This window comes from Bos mutus, chromosome 22 (genome assembly GCF_027580195.1).
Source record: "Bos mutus isolate GX-2022 chromosome 22, NWIPB_WYAK_1.1, whole genome shotgun sequence".
Taxonomy (NCBI): domain Eukaryota; kingdom Metazoa; phylum Chordata; class Mammalia; order Artiodactyla; family Bovidae; genus Bos; species Bos mutus.
This window is the reverse complement of record NC_091638.1, coordinates 44053909-44068231: the sequence shown is the minus strand read 5'-3', so window position 1 is coordinate 44068231 and position 14323 is coordinate 44053909. Positions and strand designations below refer to the sequence as shown.

The window sequence follows — 14323 nt, the reverse complement described above, 5'->3', positions numbered from 1 at the left end:
TGAATCAAAATATATAGAGATTTCTAAATTATGTTTGTAAAGATCAATGAGACCCAGTCAAAAAGACAAGATTAAATTTCTCTCTTTTTGTAAGATAAAGTATTTGAACAAATAAATATTGATATCTACTTTCCTCTTTGAGCCTAATAGAACATAAGCTGATAAATGCTTCTTGTCTTTTCTTTCACTTTGAAAAAAATGTGGTGAGAGGAGAGTGAGGAATGGGCTCTGTTTTGATAGACAGTAATTGGGAAGGTAGACATTATCAAATATCTCAGCCATGGACCCCAGATGAGAGGCTACTCTGAGACATTACTCCTTTTGGCTCTCTTGAAATGAAAAACACAAGCACAAAACAAAACAGTACACCCAGAGAGAGTCGTTTCCCTCACATTCACATAAACTAAACCCATCCCAAAGGGAAGTCCTCTCCCCCAAAAACGGGTGAGTGAGGTAGGGTGCAAACAGAAGGATGCCGAGCAATTAGTGAAATTTCTACTTAGGATTCTCCTTATTTTTTAATTATCCCAATACTAAAGATATGTTTAGTTCATTGGGTGGGCTAAAGAGGATAGAAGGGTCTGAAAATCATTAAAGTAAGCCTACTGAAGTCAATCTGTATTATCATTTCATTGTGTAAACTTGGGGCTTAACTATTTTTTCTGGGCCCTGCTCTTCTCAACTATGAAATGCTAAAATGACTAATAGCTAAGGCCCCTTTAACCTGTAACACTAGGATTATATTTTTTTAAGACAATATAAAAATACCATTTGAAAAAAATTTTTAAATACCATTTGACTGCATTAGATTAATTTGCAGCAAGTATGCTGTTGTGTGAGTCTTCTTCCTCCACCTCCACTCCCAACTCTCATACCTCCTCCCTCTCAGACAGATGACAAGGCAACATCAGAAGAACATCCTCATTAGCTCCTAGAACCACGTACTGTCCAAATAACCAGCAATGACCTCATACATCTTAAGTTCCAACCAGGAACAGAGGCAAGCCAAGTTCTCAAACTGAAGTTTTAGTTGAGGAGTCAATCAAAACTTGAATGAACCTGACTCACTTACCCTACCTATGGAACAACAAAAATTATATTAAAACTTTTTTTCACTCCAAATTTATTTCTTCTATTTATAGGTACCACATAGATGACACAGATTTTGAATGATTCAACAGTAAGAGATATTCTTATGAGTTTAAAACTAGTTTATATGCTGTGGTATTTTATGAATTATTTTCCTCTTCCCATAAGCCTACTACAGCACTTTACTTAGGAAGTGGGAGCAAACTGGACTCCAAAGAATCAAAAAAATTTCTAGGATTCTTTTTTTACCTGTTGTTTCTTGGTTATCTCATTGGACATCAATTTAGCAGAGTCCAAGATTTTAATCGCACTTTCATCTTCTAAAATGTTTCCTTCTGAAGATGATAATGTTTCTAAAATTTTTTTCTCTATATCTTTCAGCTGTTTCTTATTAGCTGCAGACTGAAGAATAAGAGCATTTCGTTCCTCTTCTAACTCTGGTCTAAAAAGATAAAAACATTTGATCTAAATTTGTAGTATTTTATCTAAATATTAGACATCACCATTTTGTAGGCATTTAAATATAACAATTTTGTAGACACGTAACACAAATTAAGATGATTAACCTCTTTAACTTAAGGAAAAAACATTTCCATGAAAATGATTTGAGAAATTCAAGCAAAAAAAAAAAGCATTAATTATAAATATGTAAAATGCAGCAATAATATATACTATGTTAAGTCCAAAAATATGTTAAGTTTACCCATATGGCTTAGCTCATTGTGTGAGAATAAGAACTGGAAAAGACACTCAGAATATGAAACTTCTATTCCTTGGCTTAATCATATTCAGTCTCATTTTCAGCATCTCTTCTATAATAGCAGACACAGAAAAGATGACTTATACAACTGGCTCAAAGTAAAAGAATTGGCACTTAATACCTTAACAAAGATGGTATGAAACTTCAAATAACATAATTCATGTTATAGAATATGTTATGACATAGTTCTGTCTTAGATATTATGCAAGTGGGATGAATACTGAAAATAACTAAAGTACCTCATGGTACATATTTTCACTTATAAATTGATTTCATTTAATTGACTACTTGATAGTGTTATATTAAGCTTCAAGCTGAGTCAAAGATTTCCTTCAGGAAGCAATTCTTTTTTTAAAAATAGTTATTTATTTGGCTGTGCTAGGTCTTAGTTGTGGCATGTGGGATCTAGTTCCCTGACCAGGGATAAAAGATGGGCCTGCATTGGGAGCTTACAGTCTTAGCCACTTTAAAGGAAATCCCAGGAAGCAATTCTTTACTAGTAGCCCTTCCAAGGATCATAATATTTTTCCTCATTAAAAAAAAATAACACATGCTAGTAATGGAAAAATAATGAGTTATCCATAATCTTACTACTCCTAAGGATTATCACTATTAATATTCTGGTGTATTCTTTCTCAATCTTTTTTTCATATATATGGATATCCATTCATGTATTAACTTTGAAAAACAAATTATCCCTATCATATATAGTTTTGTATCCTGCTTTTTCATTCTTGTCCTAAGTATTTTATTTCATTAATATTCTGTATATGTCTTTGAACACATTTCTGATTTTGTCCAAAACATACATCTCAAGAAACAAAAATTTTTTTTTCAAACAATCAGATACAAGTCAAAAGTCATGGCACATCACCTAAATCCTATTACCCATACTAAAAGCCCAATATAACATGGTTGGCTTATAACTTATTTGTTATAGAATGATTGTTTTAAAGAATTCTGTATTTATTTAATTTATAATGACAAAGGAGATCAAACCAGTCCATCCTAAAGGAAATCAATCCTGAATATTCACTGGAAGGACTGATGCTGAAGCTAAAGCTCCAGTACTTTGGCCACCAGATGTGAAGAGCCAACTCATTAGAAAAGACCCTGGTGCTGGGAAAGACTGAAGGCAAAGGAGAAGAGGGCAGCAGAGAATGAGTTAGTTAGATAGCATCACTGACTCAGTGGACATGAATGTGAGCAAACTCCAGGAGATAGTGAAGGACAGGCAAGCCTGGCGTGCTGCAGTTCACGGGATCGCGAAGAGTGGGACACAACTTAGCGAATGAACAACAATAAAATTTAGACAAGATTTCAGAATAATCACATAACAGAAGTATTCAGTTCAGTTCAGTCGCTCAGCCGTGTCCAACTCTTTGAGACCCCATGGACTGCAGCACGCCAGGCCTCCCTGTCCATCGCCAACTCCTGGAGTTTACTCAAACTCATGTCCATTGAGTCGGAGACACCATCCAGCCATCTCATCCTCGGTTGTCCCCTTCTCCTCCCGCCTTCAATCCTTCCCAGCATCAGGGCTTTTCCAAGGAGTCAGTTCTTCACATCAGGTGGCCAAAGTTGCCATGATGATCATCTTTGTCATGATCAACAAAGATGCCATGATCTTAGTTTTCTGAATGTTGAGCCTCAAGCCAACTTTATGGCCTACAAATATTCTTTTCTAGACTATCTGAAAGTATCTAAGAAAATACATACCTCTCCTTTGCAACAACAATACCAAGTAATTGATCTTCAAGTCCTTCTGGAGTTATCATGAAATTGAGCAAAGATACCTTTGTAGCCAGCTCTGGCATATAATGTGGATTTCTCAACTTTGTGGTGATATAAAACTTGAAATCAAAGGAATACTCAATAATGACCTCACCAAGTCTGATGCAATCAATGCCACCTGTATTTCAGAGAAAAATGCATAATAAATAAGCCAAAGTTACATAGCCTTTCCCCTTCTGTTAAAACCCATCCTAGGTTATAAGTAAAATGTCATAAAGTAATTTCAAATAGAATACAAGTGTTGCAAAAGCCAAAGACACAGAGGCAAGTAAGCAATTATATAGCATGAATCATTAATTCTGGGGTAATATAAGATGTCTTTTCTGGTTGTCATGGAGCCTTCTAAATTAAGATTCCTTTTGATCTTACTTCCTCTATTAATTTTCAATAATGGTTCCAAAATTATTTATATATGACTAAAGCTCTTAAAAGTACTAGAGTTTGACAGAGAAAAAATTTAAAAGCAGAAAGATATACAAGGTGGACAATGTTTACCTAAAGTCAACTCTGGTCCACGTTAACCATTGCTATTCATAGTAATGGACTTTGTGTGGCCCTTGGTCATAAGATAAAGGAATTTCAGGCTGGATTCAACTTAAGTGTGTTTTCTAGAGAACAACAATCTAAATAACAGTGACTAAGGCAATCAAAGGAAGGCAAGGTATTTATTTTAGAATATCTGATACTTGTTCAAATTTCCTTTCATGCATAACAATGACACAGAAGTTTTGCATTATTAAGATATTACTCAGCCATTAAAAAGAATACATTTGAATCAGTTCTAATGAGGTGGATGAAACTGGAGCCTATTATACAGAGTGAAGTAAGCCAGAAGGAAAAACATAAATACAGTATACTAACGCATATATATGGAATTTAGAAAGATGGTAACAATAACCCTGTGTACGAGACAGCAAAAGAGACACTGATGTATAGAACAGTCTTATGGACTCTGTGGGAGAGGGAGAGGGTGGGAAGATTTGGGAGAATGGCATTGAAACATGTAAAATATCATGTAAGAAACGAGTTGCCAGTCCAGGTTCGATGCACGATACTGGATGCTTGGGGCTAGTGCACTGGGACGACCCAGAGGGATGGTATGGGGAGGGAGGAGGGAGGAGGGTTCAGGTTGGGGAACACATGTATACCTGTGGCGGATTCATTTTGATATTTGGCAAAACTAATACAATTATGTAAAGTTTAAAAATAAAATAAAATTAGAAAAAAAAATAAAATTATGTAGTAGTTTTCTTCCCTCAAAGATAAGCCTCAAAGATAATCCAATCATCTTTCAGTTTTAGCAACTAATACCAATAAACTTCTACCTTGTTTAAAAGTTTGTCTAAGTAGTAAAGGTTCCAAGGATGGATCCAGTTCTTCACCAACATTTTCTAATAGAAGTGGAGTTCCAAATTGAATACAGTTTTCCAGTGTTCTCATATAGTCTGCATCTGATAGCTTAATAACACTAAGTTGATTTTCTTTCTCAGAGTTTTTGATCCATTTATTGGCTTGACCCTGGGGGTCAATCATTAAAGGCCTAAAATACAATAAGAAATTTTCAGGGGACTAAATAGATGTTGAGATTTATCTAAAATTATATAATTTAAATAATAAATATTCACATACATTATCAGGATAAATCTTCACAAAAGTTCTGTGAGGAAAAGGAAAAAGGAGTTTCATTCTCATTTATTTTTGAAATGAAGAAATTAAGTACTTTGCCCAAGGTTTTAAGGTTAAGAAACTAGTTTAATGTCAGAAGTAGGATCTTATGAATATGTAAGCTGTGCTCTTTCCAATGTAACACATGGTCTTCATAGTAATTATAACACATATCATCTGTTAACATAATATGAAAAATAATCCTATGTATCGGATAAGAATTTAAAATAAAAGATCTACTGGCCTATAATGGATTTCCTTAAGTTATGAGTAGAAACATAAACTAAGTTTCCAAGTTTAGTCTCGTATATATTTGAGATCTATTTAGGAAATTTTTTTTATGTAAGTATGGTAAAAGACTTTGTGTTCAAGAACATACAATTCGTAGTTTCAGAGAATCAATATATGAGGTGCTTTCCTCCTTCTCCGTGATGATACTGACTGTCCTGAGTTCCTTTTGTATTCGGTACAATGCATTAAATTATTTTTTAAAATACTAATATTAACACAGAAAGGGGAATTTTCACTTCATGTTACTTTGGCTTTCCCAGACATTCTCCTTCTATTTCAACAATTTCTAGGGATAAAAATCCCCTTTCCCTTAGCCTAAAAATAAGCTCTTTAATCAACTAATCCCAGATAACTCTGTTCTTTTATTTTCTTTCCTTTCCAAAAGACAAAACAATTCAACAACAGCTGTATGGTTGTCTTCTTTCTCCACTCAAATTGTGCTGAAATCCTATTGAAAACACAAGTTCAGATACCAGTTAAAATTTACTTTGCTATCACAGCAAACAGATAAAAAGTGTTCTAGAAATGAGAAAGTTATTTTGCATACGACTGTTTAAAAGTTGCTAGTAGTTAGACTAGATGCTTTTAGTACCTTTCAAAGTCCTGTTTAAAGGAACATTTTCCCCCCTCTTTTTAAAAAAAAATTTTTAGTTTTATTATTTATATATTTTTAAAAAATTAGGCTAATTACTTACAATACTGTAGTGATTTTTGCCATACATTGACATAACTTTATTATTGGAAAAAAATATGGTTATTTGTTCATTCCCCTACAAAAAGTAATGATTTCTGTAAATTATCTCCAATATTCTGGCCACCTGATGTGAAGAACTGACTTGTTGGAAAAGACCCTGATGCTGGGAAAGATTGAAAACAGGAGGAGAAGGGCACAGCAGAGGATGAGATAGTTGGATGGCATCACTGACTCAATGGACATGAGTTTGAGTAAGCTCCAGGGGTTGGTGATGAACAGGGAAGCCTGGCATGGGGTCACAAAGAGTCGGACACAACTGAGCAACTGAACTGAACTGAACTGATTATAAACTCTAGAGCAAACATTAAAAGTAAGGAATGTATAACCAGTAAGCAAGTAGTGGAGATAAAATGGAATCATAAAAAACTCAATTAATCCAAAGCCAGGTGAAAAAAAGAAGATAAAAGGAAAAAATAACAGATGAGATAAACAGAAAAGAACTAGCAAGATGGCAGATTTAAATCTAAATGTATCAATAATTCCATTTAAGTACAAATAATCAAAATACTTTGATTGCAAGTGAAAATTGTCAATTATAATCTCTATTTTAAAAAATAGGGGGAATAGAGTCATATGATCCCTCCCATTTAATAGCTTCAAATGGGTATTCCCTAGTGGCTCAGTGGTAAAGAATCCACTTGCCAGCACTGGAGACACAGGTGCGAATCCAGCAAGATCCTACATGCCATGGAGCAACTAAGCTTGTGGGCCACAACTAGCCAGCCTCTGCTCTAGAGCTGGGAACTGCAACTACTGAAGCCCTTGAGCCCTACAGCCTGTGCTCCACAGCTACAGAGCAGCCTCCACTCGTCCCACCTAGAGAAAAAACGGTGCAGCCATGAGACCCAGTACAACCAAAAATAAATACATAAAAGCTTCAGATGGTTGGTAATATTCTGCATCTTGATTGTCACAGGGATCATATGACCACAGGCTTTAGTCAAACTTCATGCTGCTGCTGCTGCTGCTAAGCCGTGTCAGCTGTGTCTGACTCTGTGCGACTCCATAGATGGCAGCCCACCAGGCTTCCCCGTCCCTGGGATTCTCCAGGCAAGAACACTGGAGTGGGTTGCCATTTCCTTCTCCAGTGCATAAGAGTGAAAAGTGAAAGTGAAGTTGCTCAGTTGTGTTGACTCTTCGCGACCCCATGGACTGCAGCCTACCAGGCTCCTCCGTCCATGGGATTTTTCAGGCAAGAGTACTGGAGTGAGTCAAACTTCATAAAAGTGCTCTAAAAAGGTTGAATTTTATTGCATATATTATATGCAATAAGCCTCAATAAGCCCGACATAAAATTAAAGAAAAAATAGAGGAAAAAAAGACATTTTCAGACCAGTGCACAAGAAAGACTAAAGGACAAAGACAGCATTACAAATCAGTGAGGAAAGGAAGGATAACTCCATAAACACCGCTAGGGTAAATGGTTATCATTATAAAATAATTAAAATTAGATCCTTACCTTTCATCACATCCAAAGATACAATAAATGTAATAGGGTCCTATTGTTAAACTGCTTTCCCAGTTTATGACTCTTCAGATGGTAAAGAAAGTGCTTGCAATGCAGGAGACCCAGGTTCAATCCTTGGGTCGGGAAGATCTGGAGAAGAAAATAGCCACCCACTCCAGTATTCTTGCCTGGAGAATTCCAAGGACAGAGGAGCCTGGTGGGCTACAGTCCATGGAGTCGCAAAAAGTTGGACATAACTGAGTGACTAACACTTTCACTTTTTCGTTGTCTCACTTTTATATTCCTGACCTATACCAATGTGTTTAACCATAATGGCTCGGCCCCCAGCCATAGGTGATAAGACTAGGGTGGATATTTGTCCCATGCCAGACTAATCAGATTTTTCTCTCATGGGACTTGCAGTTGTACTTAATGATTTGGGTTTTTGTATATTATTCAACAGATGTGTTTAGTGAACTTAGGAACTAAGGCTTCATTAAGGAATGGCCATGTGTACAGAAGAACAGAGTCAGCAAATAATCAGAGACAGATTAATGAAGCAGTGGAGAAAAACAAGGAAGGTAGGTCCTACAGCCTGAGAGAGACAGTAAGAGAGGGAGAGAGAGAGAGAATGATTGAGAGAGATACCAATTTTCACATTACAATAGTCTGATAGCCCAGCTTTTCTCTGAGGTACACCTAAGATGGGCTTCCCTGGTGGCACAGATAGTAAAGAATCTGCCTGAAATGCAGCAGGCAAAGGTTCAATTCCTGGGTTAAGAAGATTCTCTGGAAGGGGAAATGGCAACCCACTCCAGTATTCTTCCCTGGATAATTCCATGGACAGAGGAACCTGGAGGGCTACAGTCCATAGAGTCACAAAGAGTAAGACACGACTGAGCAAGTAATACTTTCACACACACTTTTCATACTTAAGATACTCAAAAGTGAGTAACCAAAAGAGTGAACATAAGTTACATTACTGGATTCTGCTGTCAGGAGGTAGGGAGAGGAGATTAAGCCTCTGTCATCACTCAGCCTAATGTCAAGAATGATGATGGCCATAGATGACCACTTTGGTCCCAACTGCCAAGAAGTGAAGTCTGGTCTATAAGGATGGAGACTTATCCTTCAAAACTGACACAATCCATGACCTGTTGATCAGCCAGCCCAAAAATATCAGGTACAAAGTAGTGACACCACTGAAAGATTACTTTATTAGAAGAGTTATCTTTCTGCCAGAAAATGACAGATTGTTTTCTTCAATTTACATACAACTCTGAAACTTCTGGTTTCTCTGGATTTCCATTAAGCCTAATAGACATTCTGCTAACATTTTAAACTGCTATTTTAAAAATCAAAATGGCACCAAATGCATAAAAAAGAGTTCTAAAACAAAATTAATACTTAGGGTCTAATATTCTGTTAATTAGAACATTCCCTGCTCCACAAGAGAACACATTTTTGGGAATAGCTAATTATACTTCCTCAGATTATAATGCTGCTGCTAAGACACTTGAGTTGTGTCCAACTCTTTGCAACACATGGACTGTAGTCTGCCAGGCTCCTCTGTCCGTGGAATTTTCCAGGCGAGAATACTGGACTGGGTTGCCATGCCCTCCTCCAGGGGAACTTCACTACCCAGGGATCGAACCCACATCTCTTATGTCTCTTGCATTGGCAGGCAGATTCTTTACCACTGAGCTATCAGGGATTTTACCAATTGCCTAGACATTTCAACCTAAGGATGTTCACTCTCAAGTAAAAAATACTATCAATATAAAGGAGACTTAGATGTCTTGAAGTATCTAGTAAGGTTTCCAAAGAATATAAACAAACAATACCTCAAACTTTCAGAATATAAGATTTCTTTGTATCTTTACCATATCTTATATCCCAAAAGAAGACTGAAACTTCCATTACAGTTTTAAAGGTAGTTAAATGTGATATCCTATTTCACATTTCACTTAACATAGTAAGTAAGAATTAGGATTTGGAAGTTAAGTTGTCTGGGTTCAAATTCTGATTACACCATTTATTAGCTCAGTTATCTCACTAAATTTCAAACTACTAATTTATTCTGGGCCTCAGCTGTCTCATTTATAAAATGGAATAATAAGAAGAACTCACTCATAGGAATTTGTGAGAATATAAGGTATTAAAATAGTATCTCATGAATATAAGAACTCAGTATTATCCATCATAGTTTGTTTGACATAAGGTCAAGAAAAGACTTTTATATTAGATGGCAATATGACTAGATAACTATTTACAAGAAAATATCTTTCAGATGAGAATAATTTCCCAAGTTTCCAAAAGTAATATAAATAAAAAGATAATAAAAACCATCTGCAAAGCTCATACAGTTATCACACTATGATAGCAGCTATAAAAGATTTACATGAAATTGCATAAATTATTGTTACAGTATCATGAAAATAAGTAGATACCTAGCTAAAATCAATACACTGAATAGCTAAGAACTGGAAACAGCCCAAGTGTCCAACAACAGGAAAACACATAAACAATTACAGAGTCATGTAACTGAATAATACTCAGCAACAAAAATTAGTAAGACTATGCTGTGTGGAAAAAGCCTTACACAAAAGACTGCATACAGTACAATTTCATTTATATGAAGTTCTAGAATAGGCAAAACTAACCTGTGATGGAAAATAATCAGAATAATAATTTCCTATGCAGTGAACGAGGGGATTTACTGGGATGGGACAAAAAAGACTGTGTTATACCCTGACTCAAACCCTGAGGTTTGAGCTGCACAAGTGCATACTTTTGTTAGAACTCACAGGTTTGTGTATTTTGTGTATTTGTATTAAGTTGTATATATTTCATCGTATGTAAATTTTACCTCAAAAGAAAAAAAATATTGAACTTTACTTAATGATATGCATGCTGAAGTATATGGGAGGAAGTACGTCCATGTCTGCAACATATGTAGAAATACATAAAAAAGGATGAGTTGATGGATGGATAGAGGGATGGACAAGAATAATGAAATGTTAACTGCAGGATCTAGGAGTAGTAGCTATATGGGTGCTTACTCTGAAATCCTTTCAATTTTTCTCTATGTTCAAAAAGTTTCAAATAAAATAATTGAAAAATAAACACTTTATCTTCCTTACCAGCGCCTGGAGTTGTTAACAATCACTCCATTGTCTACGGAGAAAGTATCTGTAGGCAATCCAGCAATATTCCAGGCTCTGATTGTTACTGGATCACCCAGGGTCTTACTCAGTGAGAACTCCTCTGAACACGGGATTTTTTTCTCCTGTTAGAAATACACAGATTTATTTTTGACATTTTCTCTTATCTTGTTGATTAAAATATTTTTAGTTAATATATTATTTGTTGTTAGACAGTATTTAATAATTCTTAACAACTGAAAAAACTGAATGAAAAGTTAGACTATGGAAATATTTTACTGATCAAATAAGAAGAAAAAAAACTTCATATTTTCAGTCATTTCTTTCCTTCTCTATTTTTATTATCAACCTTTCCCCCCAAATACCCCAACATATATTTTAAATGTTCTAAAAATAAACTCTTAAGAAAATATAAAACCATTACCTTGCACAACATGCTCCAATCTTCTGTACATGTTTGTCGAAAGCCAGAAGTGAAAGCACCAAGGTAGGCTATTACTCCTGCTGATATTAAGACATCACCAGTCAAATTTTCATATACTATCTGAAGGTCATCTGCAGCTTGAGACCATCTAGGAGACCAATCAAAGGCAAAACAGCCTCACCAAAGAGAATGATTTAAGGCAGTAATGAAAGAGCCAGGGGTTTCTAGTCCAAATTCTATAACAAAATGCCATGAAAAGTTGGGTACTTGCGTATCTATAAAATGAGGAGGTTAGGTCCCTTCTAGCTCTAATGTGCTATAATATACATTTATGTTTTATAAACAATAATTCACTATTCATTATTAGAATATTACTCATTTCTTATAGGACTTGTTCTTTCAGGATAGGAAAACAGAAACAAAAAAAAATCACCAGAATTTTGTCTAATAATTTTATTCAGGATGATTTGGCCCAGTGGCCCTGCTATTTGTTTCTGAAAAACACAGAAACATTTGTAATTCATTACCAAAAATTACATTTAAGTTGTATAGCAGTTGGCATACTATAGCTAAGGTTGGTATCTTTTTCCATTTAATGAAACTTTTACCATAAAAAGTGCATTTCAAAACCATCTAATCTGCACTACGAAGTACTGTCAAAAGTATGTTACTTTATCATGCTATTCATTCAACAAATACAATTAATAGCTATGATAGTTGGCTGACTAGTATAAATAGATTAGAATAAAGCTAACTGGCTTTGTTACATCAAGTCAGTTATTTAAAATAAATTTAACAAAATAAACCATATATTCACTACTCCCTTCCAAACACTTTATTACAAAACATTTGAACACAAAATTGGAAAGAACTGCACAGTGATCATCCACATACTCACCACTAAGATTAAAACTTGTCTTAAGCCTTATTTGCCTCTTTCTCTTTCTCTCTCTCTTTTAACATTTGAAAGCAAGTTGCAAACACCATCCTTGACACTGAAATTCTGTTAGGAGAAGCCTAGCCAGGTGCTTTATAGAAAGTCCCATATTCTCAACCAGCCATTTAAAAATCAGTAATCAAAATAAACAACTCACTCCAGTATTCTTGCCTGGAAAAATACCATGGACAGAGAAGCCTGGCAGGCTACAGTCTATGAGGTCACAAAGAGTCAGATACGACTGAAGTGACTGAGCATGGCATGGCATGGCAATCATAATACCCAAAGAGAGCTGCACAGTCAAGCCAGACATTTTAAAACATTGTTAAAATGAGTAGAAATCTGACCTCGATTTTTCTCCACCTAGTCCTCCAATTAGTTTTGAGGCTCTTTCAAGTTTCTTAGCACAAAGTTCCACCTGGTCTTCTAAACGAGCTTTTTCCTCAGTTTTCTCAAGAAATATTCTTTCTAAATTTTCCAAATGATGTTCTACTTCTGCTAGTTCTTCTCTCTTCTGATTCAAAAGCTCCATTGTCTCAGCTAAGGACTTCTGAGCTTCTGTTAAGCGGGCTTTCTTAGGAGCCACTACCTGTTTGGGAACAGTACACACAGCTATAACATGTACTATATATAACACTGACAATCAACATAATCCTTTAAGATATCATGAATTTTAAATGTTTATTTATGATTATAAATACATTTACTACTTATAAAAATAAACCATGCAAATTTTAAATGCCTTAAATCTTATATTTTCATATGCAAATAAAGTAAAATATATTTTATCTTATAAAATATATAAAATCATCCTGGACCAGCAAACTTCATCTATAAATAGGCAAGTTACTCTAATAATATGTCACAATATGTAGCACAACAGCATAATATGTAGCAAAACATCTCAATACAATCAGGAGTTGCCTTTGAACTGTCGCAAAACAGAAAAACATGCAACAGAAATGACAAACGCTTAAAAATACATGAATGTGCTGCCTTTTTTTTTTTTTTAGCATTTCCAAGCTTTTGATTTCCTTCCCAGTCAGTTGAGGATTACATTTGTCTTGAGGAGATTAAGACAGTAGCAGTAATACAAAGAGAAATAAAGACTTGGTATTTAGCTTCACTATCAAAATTGAATTTTCCTCAACAAATTGTGAAAAGTGATGCTTTGTTGAGAGAAAAACGATTTCCTAAAGTTTTTATTATGCTCATAAGTATATGAAGAATGGGGTATGGCCAACTTGGTTAGAGTATACTGTAAGACACCAGTATAAGGAACTTACAAAATGACCAAAGAGAGTATATGTCCATTTGAAAGAAGGGAGACCTAAGTCTACTGACACATTGCCATGAGTGAGCTGAAGGCTAAGAGGAAGACTGAAGCAAAGAATCAGATACGATTGACCTGCTTTCTCTCCTCAGGGCAGAAATCCTGAAGGCAGAATGTGTTAAACAGAAATTAGGAAGCTTTTCTTCCTACTTTGGACTTTAGAGAAGAGTTTGCTGGATATCTCCCTTCGACCTTTCTATAACAACACGAGGCAGGTACATTGGAATTAAAATAATGTGGAGGTACAGGGCTTACTCCTTGGAAGGAAAGTTTTGACCAACCTACATAGCATATTCAAAAGTAGAGACATTACTTTGTCAACAAAGGTCCGTCTAGTCAAGGCTATTGTTTTTCCAGTGGTCATGCATGGATGTGAGAGTTGGACTGTGAAGAAAGCTGAGAGCCGAAGAATTGATGCTTTTGAAATGTGGTGTTGGAGAAGACTCTTGAGAGTCCCTTGGATTGCAAGGAGATCCAACCAGTCCATCCTAAAGGAGATCGGTCCTGGGTGTTCATTGGAAGGACTGATGCTGAGGCTGAAACTCCAATACTTTGGCCACCTCGTGTGAAGAGTTGACTCATTGGAAAAGACTCTGATGCTGAGAGGGATTAGGGGCAGGAGGAGAAGGGGACGACAGAGGATGAGATGGTTGGATGGCTTCACC

At 35.6% G+C, this 14323-nt stretch overlaps 1 protein-coding gene across 1 annotated transcript in view; it reads right to left on the bottom strand.

Moving 5' to 3' along the window:
- The window catches only part of DNAH12 (dynein axonemal heavy chain 12), a 189930-nt gene that overhangs the window by 35142 nt on the left and 140465 nt on the right, over positions 1 to 14323 (bottom strand). Inside the window, exons 54-59 of the mRNA XM_070359341.1 lie at positions 12673 to 12914; positions 11389 to 11536; positions 10944 to 11089; positions 4969 to 5183; positions 3569 to 3761; positions 1339 to 1531 (exon numbers count right to left, since the gene is read on the bottom strand). Coding sequence (XP_070215442.1) covers positions 1339 to 1531; positions 3569 to 3761; positions 4969 to 5183; positions 10944 to 11089; positions 11389 to 11536; positions 12673 to 12914 — 1137 coding nt within the window. The remainder of the gene's footprint in view (positions 1 to 1338; positions 1532 to 3568; positions 3762 to 4968; positions 5184 to 10943; positions 11090 to 11388; positions 11537 to 12672; positions 12915 to 14323) is intronic.